This window comes from Linepithema humile, chromosome 1, assembly GCF_040581485.1.
Source record: "Linepithema humile isolate Giens D197 chromosome 1, Lhum_UNIL_v1.0, whole genome shotgun sequence".
In the NCBI taxonomy this organism is placed as follows: Eukaryota; Metazoa; Arthropoda; class Insecta; order Hymenoptera; family Formicidae; genus Linepithema; species Linepithema humile.
The window spans coordinates 35,384,522-35,409,036 of NC_090128.1; the positions used below are offsets into that span (position 1 = coordinate 35,384,522).

General features: G+C 26.8%; 2 protein-coding genes and 1 non-coding gene across 10 annotated transcripts; 1 reads left to right on the forward strand and 2 right to left on the reverse strand.

Moving 5' to 3' along the window:
- Nucleotides 1-1,717: 1,717 nt before the first annotated feature.
- On the forward strand, nt 1,718-23,999 carry LOC105670972 (leucine-rich repeat and death domain-containing protein 1-like). Of its 8 annotated transcripts, XM_067355063.1 has the most exons (24): nt 1,722-2,220; nt 2,392-2,464; nt 2,581-2,619; nt 6,236-6,557; nt 6,690-6,914; nt 7,045-7,269; nt 7,383-7,687; nt 7,808-9,263; nt 9,578-9,990; nt 10,133-10,360; nt 10,532-10,759; nt 10,885-11,180; nt 11,291-13,650; nt 13,908-14,319; nt 15,126-15,350; nt 15,517-15,741; nt 15,869-16,096; nt 16,224-16,519; nt 16,630-18,916; nt 20,162-20,279; nt 20,596-21,008; nt 21,160-21,384; nt 21,555-21,782; nt 21,908-22,203. In XM_067355063.1, the coding sequence occupies exons 4-8, from the start codon at nt 6,243-6,245 to the stop codon at nt 8,277-8,279; spliced, it is 1,542 nt and encodes a 513-aa protein (XP_067211164.1). In that variant the 5' UTR covers nt 1,722-2,220; nt 2,392-2,464; nt 2,581-2,619; nt 6,236-6,242; the 3' UTR covers nt 8,280-9,263; nt 9,578-9,990; nt 10,133-10,360; nt 10,532-10,759; nt 10,885-11,180; nt 11,291-13,650; nt 13,908-14,319; nt 15,126-15,350; nt 15,517-15,741; nt 15,869-16,096; nt 16,224-16,519; nt 16,630-18,916; nt 20,162-20,279; nt 20,596-21,008; nt 21,160-21,384; nt 21,555-21,782; nt 21,908-22,203. The 8 variants fall into 8 exon arrangements, with proteins under 8 accessions (XP_067211186.1, XP_067211184.1, XP_067211164.1 ...); XM_067355085.1 differs by lacking the exon at nt 6,236-6,557 and having other exon boundaries at nt 1,718-2,220; nt 6,778-6,914; XM_067355083.1 differs by lacking the exon at nt 6,236-6,557 and having other exon boundaries at nt 1,718-2,464; nt 6,778-6,914.
- On the reverse strand, nt 3,367-5,071 carry Phb1 (prohibitin l(2)37Cc). The gene is made up of 4 exons (XM_012364758.2): nt 4,938-5,071; nt 4,435-4,539; nt 3,931-4,352; nt 3,367-3,825 (listed from the first exon to the last, which is right to left on the reverse strand). The coding sequence occupies exons 2-4, from the start codon at nt 4,520-4,522 to the stop codon at nt 3,517-3,519; spliced, it is 819 nt and encodes a 272-aa protein (XP_012220181.1). The 5' UTR covers nt 4,523-4,539; nt 4,938-5,071; the 3' UTR covers nt 3,367-3,516.
- Nucleotides 5,390-5,463, reverse strand: TRNAN-GUU (transfer RNA asparagine (anticodon GUU)). The gene has a single exon. It is a non-coding gene; the product is annotated as a tRNA-Asn (tRNA).
- Nucleotides 24,000-24,515: the final 516 nt, after the last annotated feature.

Genomic DNA, 24,515 nt, shown 5'->3' on the forward strand with positions numbered 1-24,515 from the left:
GAGTTTGCGACGGTGCACGGTATAAACAAAAAATTGTAGCTTATTGGGATCAAAAGCGTACGAAAGTACAGAGTCTCCTCTTTAAAATGCTTTTTTATGCATCTTGATACGATGATTTTTCGCCGAGAGATTCGCATTTGAAGAAAAAGGCAGATTCTTACTTCAAATGCGAATCTCTCGGCGAAAAATCATCGTATCAAGATGCATAAAAAAGCATTTTAAAGAGGAGACTCTGTACTTTCGTACGCTTTTGATCCCAATAAGCTACAATTTTTTGTTTATACCGTGCACCGTCGCAAACTCGAACCATTATTTTTCAATTTCGCATGCTTTTGCTTTGTCATCCGCCATTTTGGAGAAAATTGTTGCACATTATTGCGTTATGAATTTTCGAACACTAGACATCCAAACTTTTAAAATGGTTTTTAAAAAATCCTGCTAGCTGTATTACGTGCCGAGATATTCAATTTTGAACCAGACCGAATTGCAAGAATAAGAATTCCGTGGTCATCAGCTCCGCGGTATTTTAAAACTCCAAACTCTTCTTACGGTTGTAAGTGTCAATTCTGCTTTTAGCGTTACCCAGGATCAACGGCGTGGACGTGGCAGAAATCTGATCCCGTGTGTGTGTGTGTGTGCGTGCACCACTGGGATAAGGACCTCATGGCTCGTCAGGTCCACGATATTTAACGACTCCAAACCCTCCCGGTGGTGCGTGTACAATTGCGTGTGCGCGCGCGTATATTAATAATGGGTATGACCTCCTCGTGCGCGTATTACCTCATTCATGCGACGAGGTATACTCCTTATTAATGTTCTAATTTCAGACTGCGTAATGTCATTCCACTCTATTTCAAGAACTCTTCGAAGTTCTGGCAATGACTGAGGAGCAGGTATATGATTTCGTACTTTTCTGTTAATATTGTCCCATAGGTGTTCAATGGGATTTAAATCTGGACTCATTGCTGGCCATTCGAGTCGATTTATGCCAACTTTATCGCAGAAATCAAGCACTTTTCTCGCAATGTGCGGTCGAGCATAAACAAAAAGTCAGGGCGGAGAAATCACAAAAGATCTGCAGACATCTCCTTCGGATGCAAAACAATTGATTGAAAAATAATGGTTCGAGTTTGCGACGGTGCACGGTATAAACAAAAAATTGTAGCTTATTGGGATCAAAAGCGTACGAAAGTACAGAGTTTCCTCTTTAAAATGCTTTTTTATGCATCTCGATACGATGATTTTTCGCTGAGAGATTCGCATTTGAAGTAAGAATCTGCCTTTTTCTTCAAATGCGAATCTCTCGGCGAAAAATCATCGTATCGAGATGCATAAAAAAGCATTTTAAAGAGGAGACTCTGTACTTTCGTACGCTTTTGATCCCAATAAGCTACAATTTTTTGTTTATACCGTGCACCGTCGCAAACTCGAACCATTATTTTTCAATTTTGCATGCTCGCGCTTTGTCATCCGCCATTTTCAATAAATTTATTTTGCAACATTGAAATAAATTGATTCTTAAAGTAGAGATTTTTAGCTTCATTTCCATATTTTATAGAACTTTCTATCTTTATTATTTACGAAGTTATCGTCAGTTGAAATTTGATGAATTTTTCCCACATTTTCAGTGTACCGCTTTTTTTTCGGGTGAGTGTATATATATAATCGGCACTCCCGACAAAAAATTCGCGCTTATTATATTTTTAACGGATAAAATATACAACTAATCGTAAAGATTTCGCGCTGCCTTTTGGACGAAGCAGTGTAATAGAAACTCTCATAATGATCGAAGGATGGCGCGCGTAACGTCAAACATCTACGATCGGTACAGTCGCCATTATGCGTGCCATCTTTCGACCACCGATGAAATGTTTGATGCGTGTCAGTTCGGAACACAGAGCGCGAATGCTCTGTGATCTAATTGTGTATCTTTTTTTTGTATTATAAGCATAGAACAAGTGAAATTTTGTCGAGAGCACTGATCAAAATGATGGATCATCGCGAGACGTATTATTTATCGCGAGTGTTTGTGATTAACTGTGCCACAGGCATGTTTGAATGAGTGTACGATTTATTTTCCATTAAATGTAGCATTTGTTCCTTAAAAAACATAGTGTTGTTGCATTTACATATATGATGATCTCCGCGTTACCGCTAAAACATTCATTCGCCTGGCATGTTCCGAGTGTGGATGTCCCCATGTGGATGTTACAACGTAATGTATGTGTGTAGATAAAATTGTATGCATGTCATGTTTTAGCAGTGAAATTTTCGTCGTAGCAAATTTGCCATGTAAATCCGTTACAAAGTAAAATGCGCGAGTTGATTTCTATTCAACAGGGTGTGTAATTAATTAAATCCAGCTTTTTAATATTCATCAATTCTTTGAAGGAGACAATACGGTTAGCGGTACATTTTAAGATGGAATTTGTAGCCGGTGAAACAAACTGCAATATCCTAGCTTGTAAGTACAATTAATTGTTCATTATTTGAATATGTACGTAATTTTGTGATCATACGTATACAATCCTTCTTTTACTAAATATTTAAAAATTTGAAAAAAATATTAAATTTTTCCAGATACAGCTGAAGGTGTATTTAGCTAAGATACAACGACTGGTAAGTAAACTGATTCATTATATTTATACAGGATATTGATATCCTTGTGATTATAGATATAATTATATGGCAATTGATATAATCGCTTGAGACATATTTTTCTTTTTTTATCGAGTACTCCATTTAAATTGTGGTACAATTTACATTATACATCTTTTTGCCTCTGAATGAAGCATGTACTTTATTTAAAACAACTTAAAATATCATTACTTTTGTTACTAACAAAAACTGATTTGTTGACGTCTGTCAAAAATAAACTGACCACTCAAGTTGATAACTTTATGAAACTATCAAAAACAACGATATGCGGTAATTATGATGCGACACACATGAAGCTATTGTCATTTATTCATTATTTAATTGTGTATGTACACAACTATGATATAATAACATTCAATTACGATTTAATTATACATGATAATGTCGTTGTATTGTTCGCATTTAATTTGCATCATATATTATCTGGCACATCGTTGTTAACTGCAAAAATAAATGTGTAAATGAAAATTCTATGAATTAATAACATTACGTGGAAAACTATTTCTTAGATATACGACATTCTGGATATTCCTCTAGACTTTTATGCTTGCATACTCTTCTATGCTTCTGTGCTCTTCATTAAAAGAACAAATAGCAATTGTCTTGATATTAAAGCAATCACTTAATAGTAGTTAATCTAATAAAAAAAAGAAACATGTATAAAATAACACGTAAGCATCTATATATGTAAATTCATGAACCAAAACATAAAAGTTATGAAATACTATATATTCTTTGCTATACACACTTTTGGTTTCCACCCATGTATGCTATATTTTTTACATTCTATTACAGCATCAAACTTCATGATATAAATGCATAATTTATAGACACACACTGTGTACCAGTTTGTTTATTTTATTGCGGTAAATTAAGTAGAGCGGTTAAACCTGATGGTAAATATGCCACTTGACGAGATTTAGATAAATTATACGCGATGTCTTCTGCAGCTTCAATTTTCCTCAATTCAACCAGACCGTCTCCTGCTTCAGCTAAAGATTTTGCTAATAAGTTTGCAGCTACCGCATCACCCTCAGCACTAATAACAGCCGCTTTCTTTTGCTGTTCAGCCTTTTCTACCAAAAAACGAGCTTTTTCCGCATCCTGTTGTGCTACTTGTTTCAATTCTACTGCCTGGGTAAATTCTTTACCAAATGTTAAATGTGTCTAAAAGAATTTGAGAAAATTATGAAAATTAGTGGTTTAAATACAAGATACATTTTTCTTGTAATAATAACTATATCTATAATCGATAAATGTATATGTACTCACAATAGAGATGTCATCTAGAATAAGACCAAACTGTGCAGCTCTGTCAGTTAAATCTTCGCTGACCTTTTGAGACACAATTTCTCTTTGCGTAATTAATTCACCAGCATCAAATTGTGCGACAACAGCTTTTAATACTTCAGTAGTAATAGATGGCAGTACTCTTTCATCATAATCCACACCAAGGATTGTATATATTTTAGGTAGTGAGTCGGGTACAGGTCTAAAGAGAATACGGAGTGTGATATTTACATTCTGCAAATCCTTGCTTCCAGTAATAACAGGAACATTTCTCGGTCGTGAACGAATATCAAAAATAATTGGTTTCTGCACCCAAGGAATGAAAAAATGTGTTCCTTCTCCCATTACAGTGTTTTTTATACCCGCAAATCTATCAAATATAACTGCTCTATGACCACCATCAACTAAAAAAATTATTATATTAATTTAACAAAATCAAAAGCTGATTTGCTGATTATTATATGAAATTACAAATATTAAATATACCATTATACAATGCAGAATTGACAACACCGCCTGTAAGAGCTATACCTAGACCTAGCTGACCCAATCGATTGAAAAATTGTGCTGCCATACTTAAATATGTATTATCTGCAAAATATAAAACAATATATATTACATAACATATAAATGGAATGATGAAAGTTGATGTCATACTATTTAAAGAAAAACTTCTAATAGTATTGTCCTAACCTAAAATTTTAACAAAAATATATTTAGGTTATGCATATCTATCAAGCATAAAAAATAATAACAATAAAAATAGATTATATATCTAAGTAATAAATATATACTCTATGGATATTATTACATGACATTTTTCTAAATGGAAGAATGGAGTGTAATTCAACCGGTTAAATCAGTGACTATTTTCCTTCGAATCCTTAATATCAACTTTGATAACTATCACTTTTATGTCATACTAGTGTATTATAGAACTAAAATTAATGTTAATTATTATTGCTTATAATAAAACAATTAATTCTTACGTAATAAATTGTGGCTTTAGGATTGCAATAATAAGTTTTCCTCTCGCGTGGTATTTACACGTTGATAAAAAGAAAATGGATACTGCAGTAACATGGAGAGATGCGATATAAACGCCACGGTTTATTGTGGCAATTTATCGCAACTTTGAGTGGCAATTTTAAATCACTATTTACCTGTAAAAACAAATATTATAAAAATGTAGTTTTATGATATTGCACAGACATTATATTTTTGCGTTTTTAATTATTGATTAAATTAAAATCAATTATTAAAATTTTTCAAAAGACTTTAATTAACATTGTTTAACAATTTTTATGCTATAGATATATTTGATATTTGCCCAATATTAGCTGATTTTTAATATAAATTTTTTATAAATTATGAGTAGAATTATTGTAAAAAACAGGAATGTTTATGTTGTAATATAAAACAACATAAAATAAAAAAAAATCGCCCCCGGGTGGGCTCGAACCACCAACCTTTCGGTTAACAGCCGAACGCGCTAGCCGATTGCGCCACGGAGGCAATTCGAAATATGATTTTATTACAAATTATATAAACATGAGATCAAATAAAAATAATGAATCATTAAATAAAATTAATAAAATTAATAATTTAATAAAATTTTTAAATTAAAATTGCTATTGATTAAATCGTATATTTTTCTGTCAACATTATAGTATTATAACGTGAAAAAATTAAACATCTAATTGACATTATACTGTAGCTATGATGTTGACAACAGAACAGTACTTTTATAACTGTCCCTTCGCACAGATCAATGTGTTTTGTGTTAGTTCGATAGAAGTTCATTGGCAATAAAAATCTACATTCTTTCATAAATACAACGGAAAAAACAGGGTAATATGCATATTTAAAATAACGCGAAACGAGATTTTTGTTCAGTGCACTAATTAATATCTTATTAATATCTTATTCAATTATAATTACAAATAATATTAGGTTATTGCTTTTCCTTAATTAAATTAAGAATTGTGTTAGTATACAGCAATAGAGTAAGAGCTGGGTTGAGTTGCTTAAAAATTCACATTTATTAATTAAAAACAATTTATTATTTATTATTCAATTATGTATTCATATCTATTCAAGATGTTAATTTTATATTTTATTGAAGATATTAATTTTATATATATATGTATAATGAAATTGATTAATATTAACAATTTTTAATATTTTTTGTTATCTTTGCAAAGTTTGTTATTTGCAAATCATTTTTATTCGAGGAAGAAGAATATCAAACATTCAACAAATATTTTTTATAATTTTTTCAAATTAGGAGCACAATGGTACAAGATAAAGATGTGGATATAGCAACATTAAAATATAAAAAATTTTGTCAATTTTTAAGAAAAAAAATAGAAATGTTAATTGTAAGAAAATCTATTTACACTTGCTACACAACCATTGCACCTTTTCAAAATTTAACTTTAGAGGGAAATAACTCCTCTTTCTTGCCAAAGGAGTTAAGTGTTTTACCTCATCTTCAGTATATTGAGTTATTACACAATTACCTAAGATCCACTCGATATACATGGGAATGGCTGAAGCTATCTCCCATTAGAAACAATTTATTATGCTTAAACATAAATTACAATTTTGTAAGTTAAACAATGCAATATTAAAATATTAAAATATTTACTAATTATATAATAATATTATTATTTTAAAAAATGGAATTTAATTTACGTTTATTGTTTATCATAATATTAATAAATTATTTTTATTTGTAGTTGACTAAATTACCATTGCAAATTATTCGTTTAAAAAATATAACAAATTTAAGTTTAAGCAATAACGAAATTATTTGCTTATCAATAGAGTTTGGTATTTTGCCTCCAATGATGCTTGATCTATCTCATAATTATCTTGGAAAGTCTGCTGAATCTAGTTGGATGTGGTTAGAGCAAACTCCCATAAGAAATACTTTATTACGTTTAAATATATGTCACAATTTTGTAAGTTAAACGATGCAATATTAAAATATTAAGATATTTATTAATTATAATAATATTATTATTTAAAAAAATGTAATTTAATTTACGTTTATTGTTTATCATAATATTAATAAATTATTTTTATTTGTAGTTGACTAAATTACCATTGCAAATTATTTGTTTGAAAAATATAACAAATTTAAGCTTAAGCAACAACGAAATTGTTTGCTTACCAATAGAGTTTGGTACTTTGCCTCTAACGATGCTTGATCTATCTCATAATTATCTTGGAAAGTTTGCTGAACTTAGTTGGATGTGGTTAGAGCAAACTCGCATAAGAAATACTTTATTAAGTTTAAATATATGTCACAATTTTGTAAGTAACGCACCATCTAATTATTACTTATTACAGAAGCAATAAAAAAATTTACTTTGTGTTCTTTACTTTACTAATAACTGATGTATTAACAAATATTATTATATTTGTAGTTAACTGAATTACCATTACAAATTGGAAAGCTAAATATTTTATCAAGTTTGTTATGTGACCAAAATATGCTAAAACACTTACCACAAAATTTCGTTAATTTACAATTCCTAAAGGTGTTAACATTGTCAAAAAATCTTTTCTCATATTTACCCGGAACTATCGTACATCTGAATTTAAGTTATTTAAATGTTGAAGACAATCCATTTGTTTCTAATAATACTTTGTTGCATGTAGTTAACATCTCTCATGGTTGGAAAGTGCTTAGTCTTAGTGAATGCTCAGCTAGATTAATCTTAAATTCTAGGTTCGTTGCTTTTATTTTTTAATATTTATATTCTATAGTATAATTTGACTTTTAATATGTGAACATATGATGATAATATGTGTCATATGTAAACTAAAAATAATTTTAATATTTTTATAGAATAAATTACAACGCAATACCGAATGTATTAATCAGATATTTGGACGAGGCAAACTATTGCTGCATATGTGGAACTGCATGCTTTCATTATGATTTACAATTGTTCGTGGATTATTTTTTGTACGATATGTTATGGCCATTGAAATTTATAGTAACAAAAAATTATTATAAGGCAATGTTTGAATGTTATATTTGTTCATTACGTTGTACTCGTTTATTACGTACTATTTGGAATCCTTATATAGAAACAAACTTTTGCAATGATAATGATCATAAGGAGAAGGAAACAGAAAATAAGAAAGAAAATGATGATAATGATGAGAATGATAATGATGAGAGTGAGGATGATAATAATGAAGAAGAAAAACAACATGAATATAAAGTTGATAACATTGAAGAGATAAGAGAGAATGATGGAGATAATAAGAATAATAATAATAATGATGATGATGATGACAATGATGATAATTAGATAGGAATTTATAGACCAATAATTTATAGCAGACCATCTTCAATATTATCGAATTGAGAACATTTAAATTCAATATATTTTTTGATATTATATAATATGTAATTACATGATATATTCATATCACAATAAAACACATACACTTTAATCCTTCTATTTAATGTAAAATATATAGTATAATATTTAATGGAAAAAAATTTTGCGCTGTTAGACTGAATAATATATTAATTTTTTCCACGTTATCCGCAACGCGCCATTAGTGCGCGCGAATGCTTATTAATTTACTACAGACTCGACATTCACTTTTCGCATTTCATCTGATCGAAAACACGTTGAAATGACTACAATTCATCAAATCGTACATTTTTTTTACTTTGTGTATAAGCTCCTGTTTGAAAGTTCTTTTTTAGTTCTGAGATAAAGAATCACATTTATCATAGCGTGCGATTTTTTTCAAGGATATAGAATGCGAAATTCTTATTAAAAAGGAAATATTGAACTCATTTAGATAAAACAAAATATTTAATTCTAGATTAACTGACATAAAAATACCTAATTCTTTCTTTTACAATGATTGAAGCTGAATAGTAAATATAAAATGAAAAAGATGTTTTTGTATCCGTATTAAAATTATAGTTTATGATTAATTTTCTCTTTTACAATGTTCGAAAAACATAAATAAACATGTTTCAGTTATAATAATTTTTCTAAATTATTAATTATATGTTAATCTTACAATATAGCAACCGTTTACTTCGATGGATTTCAATTTTACATAGTGTTTGACAAAATCACATATGATTTCGACTACATCGACACGAAATAATAAACATCATTGACTTTATGTACTTACTAACTTGGTAACAAGCTTGGACGTATGTAACAGACCGGTACATTTAGCAGCTGTCACATGAAACAGATAACCACGTTTTACAATTCGCATTCTTATTCTTTACAAGCCGCTTTCAACATAGGAGAAGAAACGAGGTAATATTCACCTTATGTTTAATTCAGAATTATTTGTATCGGATAAAATACCAAATTTATATGAGTTAAATTAATTTTAACATACATTTTATAATATTTTCTATTATAGCGACATTTATAGTTTGTAGATCTTTTTCATCTTGAAAAGACATATTAAAGTAACATTTTCTTTATCATTTTTTTGAGATTAGGAATAGAAACAGTAGAAATGTATAAAAATTATTTATTTGTCAAGAATAATAGAATTTCTTTAAGTAAAATTCAACGTACACAACATTGTTAAATCGAATAATATCTATAATTTCATTTTCCAGAAGGATTGTTGTAGTATCACATAACACTTGATATTGTAAAATCCATATAATATTCTACCAATTTTGTATTGCATTAGATTTTTACAATGGTGCAAAATATAGCTATTGTTGAGAAAACATCAAGTGAATTAAAATTTCATGAATTTTTGATGGAGAAAAAGAAATTGAATTTTGAAAAAGAATCTTTGTACTGTGTTTTGACATTGCATACACCTTTTCGGAATCTAGTGAATGTAACTTTAGGGGAATATGAGTATATTCTTTTGCCAAAAGAGTTCGGTACATTACATCATCTTCAAGAGATTACATTATTCACAAAGTGTTTCGTGAATACTGCTCAATTTGCATGGGAATGGTTAGAGCAAGCTCCTGTGAGAAGTAATTTAAAATTATTGAAAATAATGAATTATTCCGTAAGTTGCACTATCTACATACTCAGATATTATAATATTAACTACGAATTAACAGAATAAAGTTTTTTTTTATAAAATAAAAGAGTTACATTACGTTTTCACTATTTATTGTTATATTATTAATTTATTTTGTTATTTATAGCTACCTGAATTACCTTTACAAATTACATGTTTGAAAAATCTCACAACATTAAACATAGCAAATAACGGAATCAATTTCTTACCAAAGGAGTTTGGTAATTTGCCTCTTTCGGATCTTAATCTATCGTTTAATTATCTCAAAAGGCAATCGAAACAATCTGCAATGGAATGGTTAATGCAAGCTTCTATTAGAAATAATTTAAAAAAACTCAACTTAAGTTTTAATTATGTAAGTTGTAATATTGAATTACTAAAATATCACTTACTAATGTAAGTTGCGCTATTTAGTTGCTGGCTTTTCATTATTTTAACTGATTTAATTAATTGTTATTATAAAATAAAAAGTATAATTTTAATAGGATTACTTATTAATATACTAACAATGTACTATTATACATAGTTGACTGAATTTCCATTACAAATTACATATTTGAAAAATCTACGATCCTTATACATAAACAATAATAGAATTAAGTTCTTACCAAAAGAGTTAGGTACTTTGCCTCATCTTACACATCTTAATCTCTCTTGTAATCACCTTTGGAAATCGGATCACAATACATGGGAATGGCTAAAACAAATTGAAATTAGAAATAAATTGTCAAAATTAGATCTGTCGGACAATCTGGTAAGACTTGCACTATTCATTTATCAAAACGTCATAAGAAGAACTATAATTATTATAAATACATAAAAAAGTTAGTTTATATTTATGATCAATTAATAAATTATAAAATTATTAATTATTTCTAGTTAAGAGAATTACCGCCACAAATTGGAAAACTAAGCGCTTTAACTTGTTTAAGTCTTGCTCGTAATTTGTTAGAATGTGTGCCACATAGTCTCCCAAATCTAAAAAATTTAAAATTTCTTGATTTGTCGAACAATGATTTGTTATATCTACCAGGAAATATGGCACATTTATCGGCATGTATATATGTTGATAGGAATCCATTTAATTTAAATGACGATGGTGATGATGATTTGAGTACGAATTTGAAAGTGCCAAGTCTTGAGGATTGTTCAGCTGAATTTATCCTGAAAACTGGGTTTGTTGCTATTATTTTGATGTTTTTAATTATATATAACTTTACTCTTGAAAAATTCTGGATAAGTCCAAATTATTTTAATATATTTTAAATCATCTTTACGATTATAGAATAAAAAGCAGAAAGGGATTATCACCAATAATGGTCAGATTTTTGGATAATAAAAGATATTGCTTCTTTTGTGAAACTCCATGTTTTCGTTATTATAGAAAGCGCTTTATAAATTATTTTAAATATGGTGAAATACTGGATCTTAAATTTATTTCGTATTCACTAACTATTTGGAATGCAAAGTTTGAATGTTACGCTTGTTCATCAGAATGTGCTAAAAGATTGAGTTTCAATTAATTTATTGGACTTAAAATTGACAAAATGTAATCTACATAAAAATATCTGATATGACCGATATCAAAACTTTTTAATTTTGTATATTCTTTGACGAGTATTCACATGATTTATCAATATTCGTCAATATTATTATTTTTGTATATATTTGAAACACAAAATTATATATACATTTAGTAGTGATAGGATTTTACAAATAGATTCTTACTTGCAAATTTTTAAACAAATTAAGATTGATTGAAGATAAAAAATCTCAAAACATTTTGCAGACTGTTTTAATTGTGGTATTTTTTAAATTTAAAAGCTTTAAAGTCTTGAATTTGTATAATATATATACATATGTTTCTGTAAATATACATGTATATATATATTGTATACATACATCTGAATGTGTACATGTATATGTGTTAAATTATGTAAAATATTTCGCACATTCATACCATTCAAGATATTCAAAACATTAAGACTTGCAAAATTTTTAAGATATTCAAGATTTTTTTATCATAACAGTCTTACAAAATGTTTAAAATTTTTTGATTTTCTTAATTCAAGCTATTAACTCAAGATATTTTTGCAAGATTTTTATACTTTACCACTAAGTTTGTGTATTTTTTTTATAACATACATGTTAAGTAAAAACAAAATATTAATACGTTTCATCGACAGATCTTTAAGGCTTAATATTAAATGCAATTTCTGGTAGAAATCTGTGCAGTTTGACTGAACACTTGGCCACTTACTATGTAATATTACTTGTTCTTTTTATATACAAAAATACTGCATGGCAACTAGGCAAAATTAGTTAAAACAATTTTATTATATATTATTATTATATACTTTATTATATTTTATTGTATAATAAATTTGCTTTAACTAATTTTGCCAAAAATATATTTTAACAAAATATATCATTGATATTAAAAGGTTTCTGATCAGTTTTTAAAATAAAAAGTTAATAAGTTTAATAATAAGTTTATTAATAAGTAAAGTTTAAGTTTAATAAATTTGTAAAATAATCAAGTATAAAATTAATAAAAATGTGTGAACGCGTGCAAAAATATAACGCAAAGAAAAAAAGACTTAGAGTATTAAAACAGCTTAGAATACGTAACTCACATAATTCTGTCATAAAAATGTCAACAAAGGTTAAAAGTGACAATTATCAATCATTTATTGCGCTCTTATTGCTAAGTAACTGAGTTCAGAATTTGTACATTTTTTTTATGTAGTAACTGCGCCAAAGCGTTAAGTCTTAATTGGGATCCTAACAGTTTTACTGTTCAATTACCAGGAAAAGAGCCATATAACTGCCCAATAACCAATCAAAAACTGCATTAAATTTCTACCAGGGATATTTTTCATGAAATTAAAATACATATGTTATTCAACGATTTGTGACATTAAGAATATATTTCTTAGAAAACTGATTGCGAGTAATGCGAGAGGTTTTGTTATTTTAATCTTTTTTTTACAGAGTCAGGTGTGCTAATAGAAAAATTTAATGAATTTTTTTTTACATATAAATATTTATATAACATTTATTTATGTTTCAAGTTTTTTATTATATCTCTCCCTCTCTCTCCCTCTCTTTTTCTTTTTATTTTCTCTTCCACCTCTCTCTCTCTCTCTCTTTTTCTTTCTCTTTCTCTTTTTGTTTGTTGTCTTTTCTTATTGTAATATAATTTTATAGGAAAAAAATATATTTTTGTAATTTTTTATATATTTATTAAAGAAATTAATAAATATTGTCGTTGGTAATATTCGATGTATCTGAAAAAAAGTCAGATTAATTAAAAGATAAACTTTTTTATTCGCTGTCATAAAAGAATTTTTCTTTAATTAAATTATAATTTATTTTAATTCATTAATTATATGTCAATCTTGCAATATAAAAATCGTTTATTTTGATGTATTACAAGTTTATATAACGTTTGCCAAAAGCACGTATGATTTTCTCTACATCGACGCGAAATAATAAACATCATTGACTTTATGTACAGCAGCTTGAACGTATGTAACAGAGCAGTACGTTTAGCAGTTGTCATATGAAGCAGATAACCACGTTTTACAATTCGCATTCTTGGCGTTTATAAGCCGTTTTCAACATAGGAGAAAAGAGAACGAGGTAATAATTACCTTACTTAATTCAGAATCATTATTATTGTATAAAATATTAAAATTATATGAGTTAAATTAATTTCAACATACATTTTATAACATCTTCTATATCATAGCGACATTTATACTTTGTAGATCTTTTAGATTATGAATAGAAACAGTAGGTATTTATAAAAATTGTCAAGAATAATAGAATTTCTTTAAGTAAAATTCAAAGTACACAACTTTGTTAGATCGAATAATATCTATAATTTTACTTTCCAGAAGGATTGTTTTAATATCACATAACACTTGATATTGTAAAATCCATATAAATTCTACCAATTTTGTATTGCATTAGATTTTTACAATGGTGCAAAATATAGCTATTGTTGAGAAAACATCAAGTGAAACAAAATTTGATGAATTTTTGATGGAGATAAAAAAATCGAAGTTTGAAAAAGAATCTTTGTACTGTTTTTTGACAATGCATACACCTTTTCGGAATCTAGTAAATGTAACTTTACAAGAATGTAAGTTTAATTTCTTGCCAAAAGAGTTCGGTACATTACATCATCTTCAAGAGATTACATTATCCAGAAATTATGTCGTGAATACTACTCAATCTGCATGGGAATGGTTAGAGCAAGCTCCTATGAGAAGTAATTTAAAATTATTGAAAATAACAGAGTATTACGTAAGTTGCACCATATACTTACTCAGATACTTACACCTCTCATAAGCTGGCAGGACCAAATCAGTAGAATCGAATGCGACTTATCGAAAAATTTAGTACTTATTTTGTACTATTTTGTACCACAAAAAATAATTTTGTACTCCGTGCCATTTAAGAAAAAATCGTGGCGCTGCCAACTTCATATTAAGCTAGCAAAACCAAAAAAAAAAATATATATATATAAATAAAAAATACAACGTATACAGTTAACGCTGAATTTGTACTAATTTGTACCACCCAAAAAAAGTCAAAATATTTCCATTAACCCCTTAAAACAACCCTTATTTTGTCTATCCTAGAAAATAGGACATTTCTCTTCCGATCTTTTAAGAATTTAACCAGCACAATTGAACTAAATTTATCTTATTACTTACCACTTGTCATGTACTATTTTGTACCACCAGAAAGAATTTTGTACCCCGTGTTATTTGAAAAAAATCGAGGTCCTGCCAACATGATGTGGAACTAACCGAATAAAAATTATTAAAAAATAACAAATAACGATAGATTCTATTAGTACTGAATTTGTACTAATTTGTACCACCCAAAAAAAGATTTTTTTTCAAAATAGTACAAAATGAGTACTAAATTTTCCGATAAGTCGCATTCGATTCTGCTGATTTGGTCCTGCCAGCTTATGAGAGGTGATACTTACTATGATGTTAACTATTAATTCATAGAATAAAGTTTTTATTTAAAATATAAAAAAGTTACTTTACATTTTCACCATTTATTGTTATATTATTGAATTATTTTGTTATTTACAGCTATCTGAATTACCTTTGCAAATCACATGTTTGAAAAATCTTACAACATTAGACATAACTGGGAATAGAATCAATTTTTTACCAAAAGAGTTTGGTAACTTGTCTCTTTTGGATCTTGATCTATCGTGTAATGATTTCGGAAGGTCTAAACAATCTGCATGGGAATGGTTAACGCAAGCTCCTATTAGAAATAATTTAAGAAAACTTGACATAAGCTGTAATTATGTAAGTTGTAATATCGAATTACTAAAATATCATTGGATTAAGTAACAAAAATAAAATTATTTTTCAAAAAATTTTCTTAAAAATGAAACATTTAAATTACAATTACTTTTTATTGACAATATATAAAAAGTCAGCCGTCATACTAATAAATTGGTATTATTTATAGATCACTGCAGTACCATTACAAATCACTTGTTTGAAAAATTTAGAATCATTAGGCTTATTCAAAAATCAGATCAACTTTTTGCCGAAAGAATTTGGTATTTTATCTCAACTGACAACACTTGATTTAGAGGGTAATAAATTCGTAACATGTGGGCATTCTACATGGAAATGGTTAGAAATGCCCATTAGAAATAATTTATCACTGTTAGACATAAGTAACAATTGTGTAAGTTGCGCTATTTAGTTGCTGACATTTTATTTTAACTGATTAAATAAATTGTTATTTGAAAATAAAGAGTATAATTCTAATAGGATTATTTAATGAGATACTAACAATGTATTATTATACACAGCTGTTTGAATTTCCATTACAAATTACATGTTTGAAAAATCTACAGTTCTTAGACATAAGCAGGAACAAAATTGACTTTTTACCAAAAGAGTTAGGTACTTTGCCTCAGCTTACATGTCTTAATCTTTCTTTTAATCACCTTGGAAAATCTGATCGCAATACATGGGAATGGCTAGAGCAAGCTGCAGTCAGAAATAAATTGTCAGAATTATATTTGTCACACAATCTGGTAAGACTTACACTATTTATTTATCAAAACATCATAAAAAGAATCAAAATTATTATAAAAAAGTAAAAAGGTTAATTTATATATTTATGATCTACTAATAAATTATAAAATTATTAACTATTTCTAGTTAACGGAACTACCGCCACAAATTGGAAAACTAAATGCTTTAACTATTTTACGGCTTGCTGGCAATAAGTTAAAATTTTTACCACAAAGTCTCGTAAATCTAAAAAATTTAAAACATCTTAATTTATCGGACAATGATTTGTTATATTTACCAGGAAGTTTGGCACATGTATCGGTAGATATAAATGTTGAAGAGAATCCATTTAATTTAGATGACGATAGTGATGATAATTTGACAACGAATTTGTAAGTGCCAAGTCTTGTGGAATGTTCAGCAGAATTTATTCTGAAAACTGGGTTTGTTGCTATTATTTTGATGTTTTTAATTATATTTAACTTTACTCTTGAAAAATACTGGATAAGTTCAAATTATTTCAATATATTTTGAATCATCTTTACGATTATAGAATAAAAAACAGAAAGGGATTATCATCAAGAATGGTCAGATTTTTGGATAATAAAAGATATTGCTTCTTTTGTGAAACTCCATGTTTTCGTTATTATAGAAAACGCTTTATAAATTATTTTAAATATGGTGAAATACTGGATCTTAAATTTATTTCGTATTTACTAACTATTTGGAATGCAAAGTTTGAATGTTACGTAAGTTGTTCATCAGAATGTGTTAAAAGATTGAGTTTCGATTAATTTATTGGACTTAAAATTGACAAAATGTAATCTACATAAAAATATCTCACATATGACCGATATCAAAACTTTTTAATTTTATATATTTTTTGACGAGTATTCACATGATTTATCGATATTCGTCGATATTATTATTTTTGTATATATTTTAAAACACAAAATTATATATGTATTTAGTAATAGGATTTGACAAATAGACTTTTACTTGCAAATTATTAAAGAAATCAAAAGTGACTAAAAATAAAAAATGTTAGAACATCTTGCAGGCTGTTTTAATTGAGAATTTTGGCAAATCTTAAAAGTTTCAAAGTCTTGAATTTGCATATATGTTTGTGTATATATATATATATATATATATATATATATATATATATGTATATTGTACATATGTGTATATTTTATACATACGTGTATACTGTTTATAAGTGAATGTGTTAAATTATGTAAAATATTTCACACATTCATACCACTCAAGGTATTAAACTTGCAAAATTTTTAAGATTTTCAAAATTTTTCTATTATAACAGTCTTAAAAAATGTATTAAATTTTTTTATTTCTTTAACTCAAGCTTATAACTCAATATATTTTTGCACGATTTTTATACTTTACCACCAAGTTTATGTATTTTTTTTTATAACATGCATGTTAAGTAGAAACAAAATATTAATACGTTTAATCGACATATTTTTAAGGCTTAATATTAAGTGCAATTCTTGGTAGAAATCTGTGCAGTTTGACTAAATCTCTTGCCAGTTACTATGTAATATTACTTGTTTTTTTTTTATATACAAAAATACTACATGGCAACTAGGCAAAATTAGTTAATACAATTTTATTATATAATATTATTATATACTTTATTATATTTTATTGTATAATAAATTTGCTTTAACTAATTTTGCCAAAAATATATTTTAACAGAATATATCATTGATATTAAAAGATTTCTGATCAGTTTTTAAAATAAAAAGATAACAAGTTTAATAATAGATTTAATAATAAGTAAAGTTTATGTTTAATAAGTTTGATAAAATAATCAAGTGTAAAATTAATAAAAATGTGTGGACGCGTGCAAAAACATAAGGCAAAAAAAAACTTAGAGTATTAAAACAGCTTAGAATACGTAACTTGCATAATTCTGTCATAAAAATTTCAACAAAGATTAAAAGTGACAATTATCAATCATTTATTTATTGCGCTCTTAATGCTAAGTAATTGAGTTGAGATTTTGTACATTTTTTCTATGTAGTAACTGCGCGAAAAGCGTTACGTCGTAATTGGGATCCTAACAATTTTACTGTTCAATTATCAGGAAGAAGGCCATATAATTGCCCAATAACCAATCAAAAACTGCATTAAATTTCTACCAGGGATATTTTCCATGAAATTAAAATATCTATGTTCTTCAACGATTTGTGACATTAAGAATATATTTTTTTGAAAACTGAGTAATGGTTTTATTTTAATCTTTGCATTTTAACAAAGTCAGGTGTGCTAAAGGAAAAATTTAATAAATTCCTTTTTACATTTAAATGTTTATACAACAATTATTTGTCTACAAGTTTTTTATTATGTCTCTCTCTTTTTTTGTTGTCTTTTCTTATTGTAATATAATTTTATAGGAAAAAAAATACATTTTTGTGGTTTTTTATATATTTATTGAAGAAATTAATAAATATTGTCGTTGGTAATATTTGATGTATCTGAACAAAACCGTCAGATTAATTAAAAGATGTTTAACGGACGTACCATTATTATTATCTAATGGAGTAAAAAAGTCTCACACGTGCAGCCTAGTGTCATTATAACTTTGATAAAATTTTTAAATTAAAGTTGTTTTTTATATCGTATATTCTTGTGTCAATAATATCACGCGAAACAAATAATCATATAATTCAGATTATATTGTAGCTTTAACATCGGCAATAGAACAGTACTTTTATAACTGTCCCTTCGCACAGATCAATGTGTTTTGTGTTAGTTCGATAGAAGTTCATTGGCAATAAAAATCTACATTCTTTCATAAATACAACGGAAAAAACAGGGTAATATGCATATTTAAAATAACGTGAAATATGATTTTTTTTCAATGCACTGGCAATTAAATAAGACATTATTTTTATACAAAGTACATTAATATCAACAATTTATAATGTTTTCTGTTATTTTCGCAAAACTTGACATTTTCTTTATTCTGAAAAGGAAAATATCAAATATTGAACAAACAGATTTTATAACTTTTTCTGCAAATTAGTAGCACAGTGGTACGAGATAAAGGTATGATTATAACAATATTAAAAATAAAAAATTTAGTCAGTTTTTAAGAAAAGATATAAGAATATTAACAGTAAGAAAATCTATTTATGATTGCTACACAATTGTTGCAACTTTTCAAAATTTAATAAATTTAACATTGGTGTGAAATAACATGTCTTTTTTCTCAAAGGAGCTAGGTACTTTATCTCATCTTCCGTATCTTGTATTTCTGCACAATTTTCGTGGAAAATCCACTTAATCTACATGAAAATAGCTCAAGCTTTCTTCTATTAGTAATAATTGATTATAATTAAACATAAATTACAATATATTAAGTTAAACAATGCAATATTAAAAAATTATGATATTTACTAAGTTTAATAATATTATTATCTGAAAAAATGAAACATTTCGTCAGCCTGACAGTTGTAAATCAATGTTTTCACATCAGAAAAGTGCACTGGAATATTATAATCCACAAATTAGCTTTTATTCTATTTGGAATTTATGTTTATGCATACCAACGTACTTTATTTGTATTAATTATTTATTAATTTAAATAAATGACACATTTTGTCTATTATAAAATATTATTGATGTTAAGAAGTCAAATTAATGTAATATGTTTTTGAACCATGCATTGAACGATAAATGTTATCACATACAATTTGGCTATACAAGACTGTTTATGATTTGCGCAACATAGATAAAGTATTAATATACAAAAATGACTTTTTTGATACATTATCTTTATATTGCCAGCTTGATACTCTTATAAATTTTTCTGTTTAAATATCAAAATTGAAACGCGCCGAAATGCATAACAAGATAAACTTTTTTATTCGCTATCAAAAAAGAATTTTTCTTTAATTAAATAATAATTCATTCTAATTCGCTAATTACATGTTAATCCTGCAATATAAAAATCGTTTACTTTGATGGATTACAATTTTATATAACGTTTGGCAAAAGTACGTATGATTTTCCCCACATCGACACGAAATAATAAACATCATTGACTTTATGTATAGCAGCTTGTACGTATGTAACAGAGCAGTACGTTAGCAGTTGTCATATAAAACAGATAACCACGTTTTACAATTCACATTCTTATCGTTTACAAGCCGCTTTTAACATAGGAGAAGAAACAAGGTAATATTCACTTTACGTTTAATTCAGAATTATCTTTATTGTTTAAAATTATAAATTTATATGAGTTAAATTAATTTTAACATACATTTTATAACATTTTCCATATCATAGCGACATTTATACTTTGTAGATTTTTTTCATATTGAAAAGACATATTAAAGTAACATTTTCTTTATAATTTTTTTGAGATTAGGAATAGAAACAGTAGAAATGTATAAAAATTATTTATTTGTCAAGAATAATAGAATTTCTTTAAGTAAAATTCAACGTACACAACATTGTTAGATCGAATAATATCTATAATTTCATTTTCCAGAAGGATTGTTGTAGTATCACATAACACTTGATATTGTAAAATCCATATAATATTCTACCAATTTTGTATTGCATTAGATTTTTACAATGGTGCAAAATATAGCTATTGTTGAGAAAACATCAAGTGAATTAAAATTTCATGAATTTTTGATGGAGAAAAAAAAATTGAATTTTGAAAAAGAATCTTTGTACTGTGTTTTGACATTGCATACACCTTTTCGGAATCTAGTAAATGTAACTTTAGGGGAATATGAGTATATTCTTTTGCCAAAAGAGTTCGGTACATTACATCATCTTCAAGAGATTACATTATCCACAATGTGTCCCGTATATACTACTGAATTTGCATGGGAATGGTTAGAGCAAGCTCCTATGAGAAGTAATTTAAAATCATTGAAAATAATGAATTATTTTGTAAGTTGCATTATCTACGTACTGAGATATTATGATATTAACTATAAATTAACAGAATGAAGTTTTTCTTTATAAAATAGAAGAGTTACATTACGTTTTCATCATTTATCATTATTGAATTATCGTTATTGAATTATTTTATTATTTATAGCTACCTGAATTACCTTTACAAATCACATGTTTGAAAAATCTCACAACATTAAATATAAGAAATAACGGAATCATTTTTTTACCAAAGGAGTTTGGTAATTTGCCTCTTTTGGATCTCAATCTATCGTTTAATAAACTCGAAAATCAATCTAAACAATCATGGGAATGGTTAATGCAAGCTTCCATTAGAAATAATTTAAGAAAATGTAACATTAGTATTAATCTTGTAAGTTGTAATATCAAATTACTAAAATATTACTTACTAATGTAAGTTGCGCTATTTCGTTGCTGGCTTTTCATTATATCAACTGATTTAATAAATTGTTATTTAAAAATAAGAGTATAGTTCTAATAGGATCAGTTATTAATATACTAACAATGTACTATTATACATAGTTGACTGAATTTCCATTACAAATTACATATTTGAAAAATCTACGGTGGTTAGACATACGTGAAAACGAAATTGAGTTCTTACCAAAAGAGTTAGGTACTTTGCCTCATCTTACACATCTTAATCTCTCTTGTAATCACCTTTGGAAATCGGATCACAATACGTGGGAATGGTTAAAGCAAACTGAAGTCAGAAATAAATTGTCAAAATTAGATCTGTCGGGCAATCTGGTAAGACTTGCACTATTTATTTATCAAAACGTCATAAGAAGAACTATAATTATTATAAATACATAAAAAAGTTAGTTTATATTTATGATCTACTAATAAATTATAAAATTATTCATTATTTTTAGTTAACGGAATTACCGCCACAAATTGGAAAACTAAGTGCTTTAACTTGTTTAAGACTTGCTCGTAATAAGTTACAATGTTTACCAAATAGCTTCGCAAATCTAAAAAATTTAAAAGATCTTAATTTATCGAACAATGATTTGTTATATTTACCAGGAGGTTTGGCACATTTATCGGTAGATATAAATGTTGGAGAGAATCCATTTAATTTAGATGACGATAGTGATGATGATTTGACAACGAATTTGGAAGTGCCAAGTCTAGTGAATTATTCAGCTGAATTTATCCTGAAAACTGGGTTTGTTGCTATTATTTTGATGTTTTTAATTATATTTAACTTTACTCTTGAAAAATACTGGATAAGTCCAAATTATTTCAATATATTTTGAATCATCTTTACGATTATAGAATAAAAAACAGAAAGGGATTATCACCAAGAATGGTCAGATTTTTGGATAATGAAAGATATTGCTTCTTTTGTGAAACTCTATGTTTTCGTTATTATAAAATGCGCTTTATAAATTATTTTGAATATGATGAAATACTGGATCTTAAATTTACCTCGTATTTATCATCACCAACTATTAGGAAAGCAAAGTTTGAATGTTACGCTTGTTCATCAGAATGTGCTAAAAGATTGAGGTTTGATTTATTTATTTGACTTAAAAGTGACAAAATGTAATCTATGTAAAAATATCTGATATCAAAACTTTTGAATTTTATATATTCTTTGACGAGTATACACATAATTTATCGATATTTGTCGATATTATTACTTCTGCATATATTTGAAACACAAAATTATATATATATTTTGTGATAGGATTTTACAAATAGATTCTAACTTGCAAATTTTTCAGCAAGCCAAGATTGACTGAAGATAAAAAATCTTAAAACATCTTGAAGACTGTTTTAATTGAGGAATTTGTCAAATCTTAAAAGCTTTAAAAGATTGATATGCATATATACATATGTTTGTGTAAATATACATGTATATATATGTATATCGTATATATATATATGTATATGTACATTGTATGCATACATTTGCATGTGTATATGTATATGTGTTAAATTATGTAAAATATTTCACACATTTATATTATTCAAGGCATTCAAGACATTAAGACTTGCAAAATTTTTAAGATATTCAAGATTTTTCTATCATAACAGTCTTACAAAATGTTTTAAATTTTTTGATATTTTTAATTCAAGCTATTAACTCAAGATATTTTTGCACGATTTTTATACTTTACCACTAAATTTATGTATTTTTTTTATAACATGCATGTTAAGTAGAAACAAAATATTAATACGTTTCATCGACAGATCTTTAAGGCTTAATATTAAGTGCAATTTCTGGTAGAAATCTGTGCAGTTTGACTGAACACTTGGCCACTTACTATGTAATATTACTTGTTCTTTTTATATACAAAAATACTGCATGGCAACTAGGCAAAATTAGTTAAAGCAATTTTATTATATAATATTATTATATACTTTATTATATTTTATTGTATAATAAATTTGCTTTAACTAATTTTGCCACAAATATATTTTAACAGAATATATCATTGATATTAAAAGGTTTCTGATCAGTTTTTAAAATAAAAAATTAATAAGTTTAATAATAAGTTTATTAATAAGTAAAGTTTAAGTTTAATAAATTTGTAAAATAATCAAGTATAAAATTAATAAAAATGTGTGAACGCGTGCAAAAATATAACGCAAAGAAAAATAACTTACAGTATTAAAACAGCTTAGAATACGTAACTCACATAATTCTGTCATAAAAATTTCAACAGAGGTTAAAAGTGACAATTATCAATCATGTATTTATTGCCCTCTTATTGCTAAGTAATTGAGTTGAGATTTTGTACATTTTTTCTATGTAGTAACTGCGCGAAAAGCGTTAAGTCTTAATTGGGATCCTAACAGTTTTACTGTTCAATTACCAGGAAAAGAGCCATATAACTGCCCAATAACCAATCAAAAACTGCATTAAATTTCTACCAGGGATATTTTTCATGAAATTAAAATACATATGTTATTGAACGATTTGTGACATTAAGAATATATTTTTTTGAAAACTGAGTAATGGTTTTGTTATTTTAATCTTTGCATTTTTACAGAGTCAGGTGTGCTAAGGGAAAAATTTAATAAATTTTTTTTTACATTTAAATGTTTATATAACATTTATTTGTCTACAAGTTTTTTATTATGTCTCTCTTTTTTTGTTGTTTTTTCTTATTGTAATATAATTTTATAGAAAAAAAAATACATTTTTGTGATTTTTTATATATTTATTGAAGAAATTAATAAATATTGTCGTTGGTAATATTTGATGTATCTGAAGAAAACAGTCAGATTAATTAAAAGATGTTTAACGGACGTACCATTATTATTATCTAATGGAGTAAAAAAGTCTCACACGTGCAGCCTAGTGTCATTATAACTTTGATAAAATTTTTAAATTAAAGTGGTTTTTTATACAATCGTATATTCTTGTGTCAATAATATCACGCAAAACAAATAATCATATAATTGAGATTATATTGTAACTTTAACATTGGCAATGGAACAGTACTTTTAAAACTTTTTTTGAATAAA

Bases quoted from the DNA above. Each gene is read 5' to 3' on its own strand.
- LOC105670972 (XM_067355063.1), top strand. From the start codon at position 6,243: ATGGTACAAGATAAAGATGTGGATATAGCAACATTAAAATATAAAAAA. The intron at 6,558-6,689 runs GTAAGTTAAACA...TTTTATTTGTAG, and splicing joins TAAACATAAATTACAATTTT to TTGACTAAATTACCATTGCA. The intron at 7,688-7,807 runs GTTCGTTGCTTT...ATATTTTTATAG, and splicing joins AGATTAATCTTAAATTCTAG to AATAAATTACAACGCAATAC.
- Phb1 (XM_012364758.2), bottom strand. From the start codon at position 4,522: ATGGCAGCACAATTTTTCAATCGATTGGGTCAGCTAGGTCTAGGTATA. The intron at 4,353-4,434 runs GTATATTTAATA...TAATTTTTTTAG, and splicing joins CAATTCTGCATTGTATAATG to TTGATGGTGGTCATAGAGCA. The intron at 3,826-3,930 runs GTGAGTACATAT...AAATTCTTTTAG, and splicing joins TTCTAGATGACATCTCTATT to ACACATTTAACATTTGGTAA.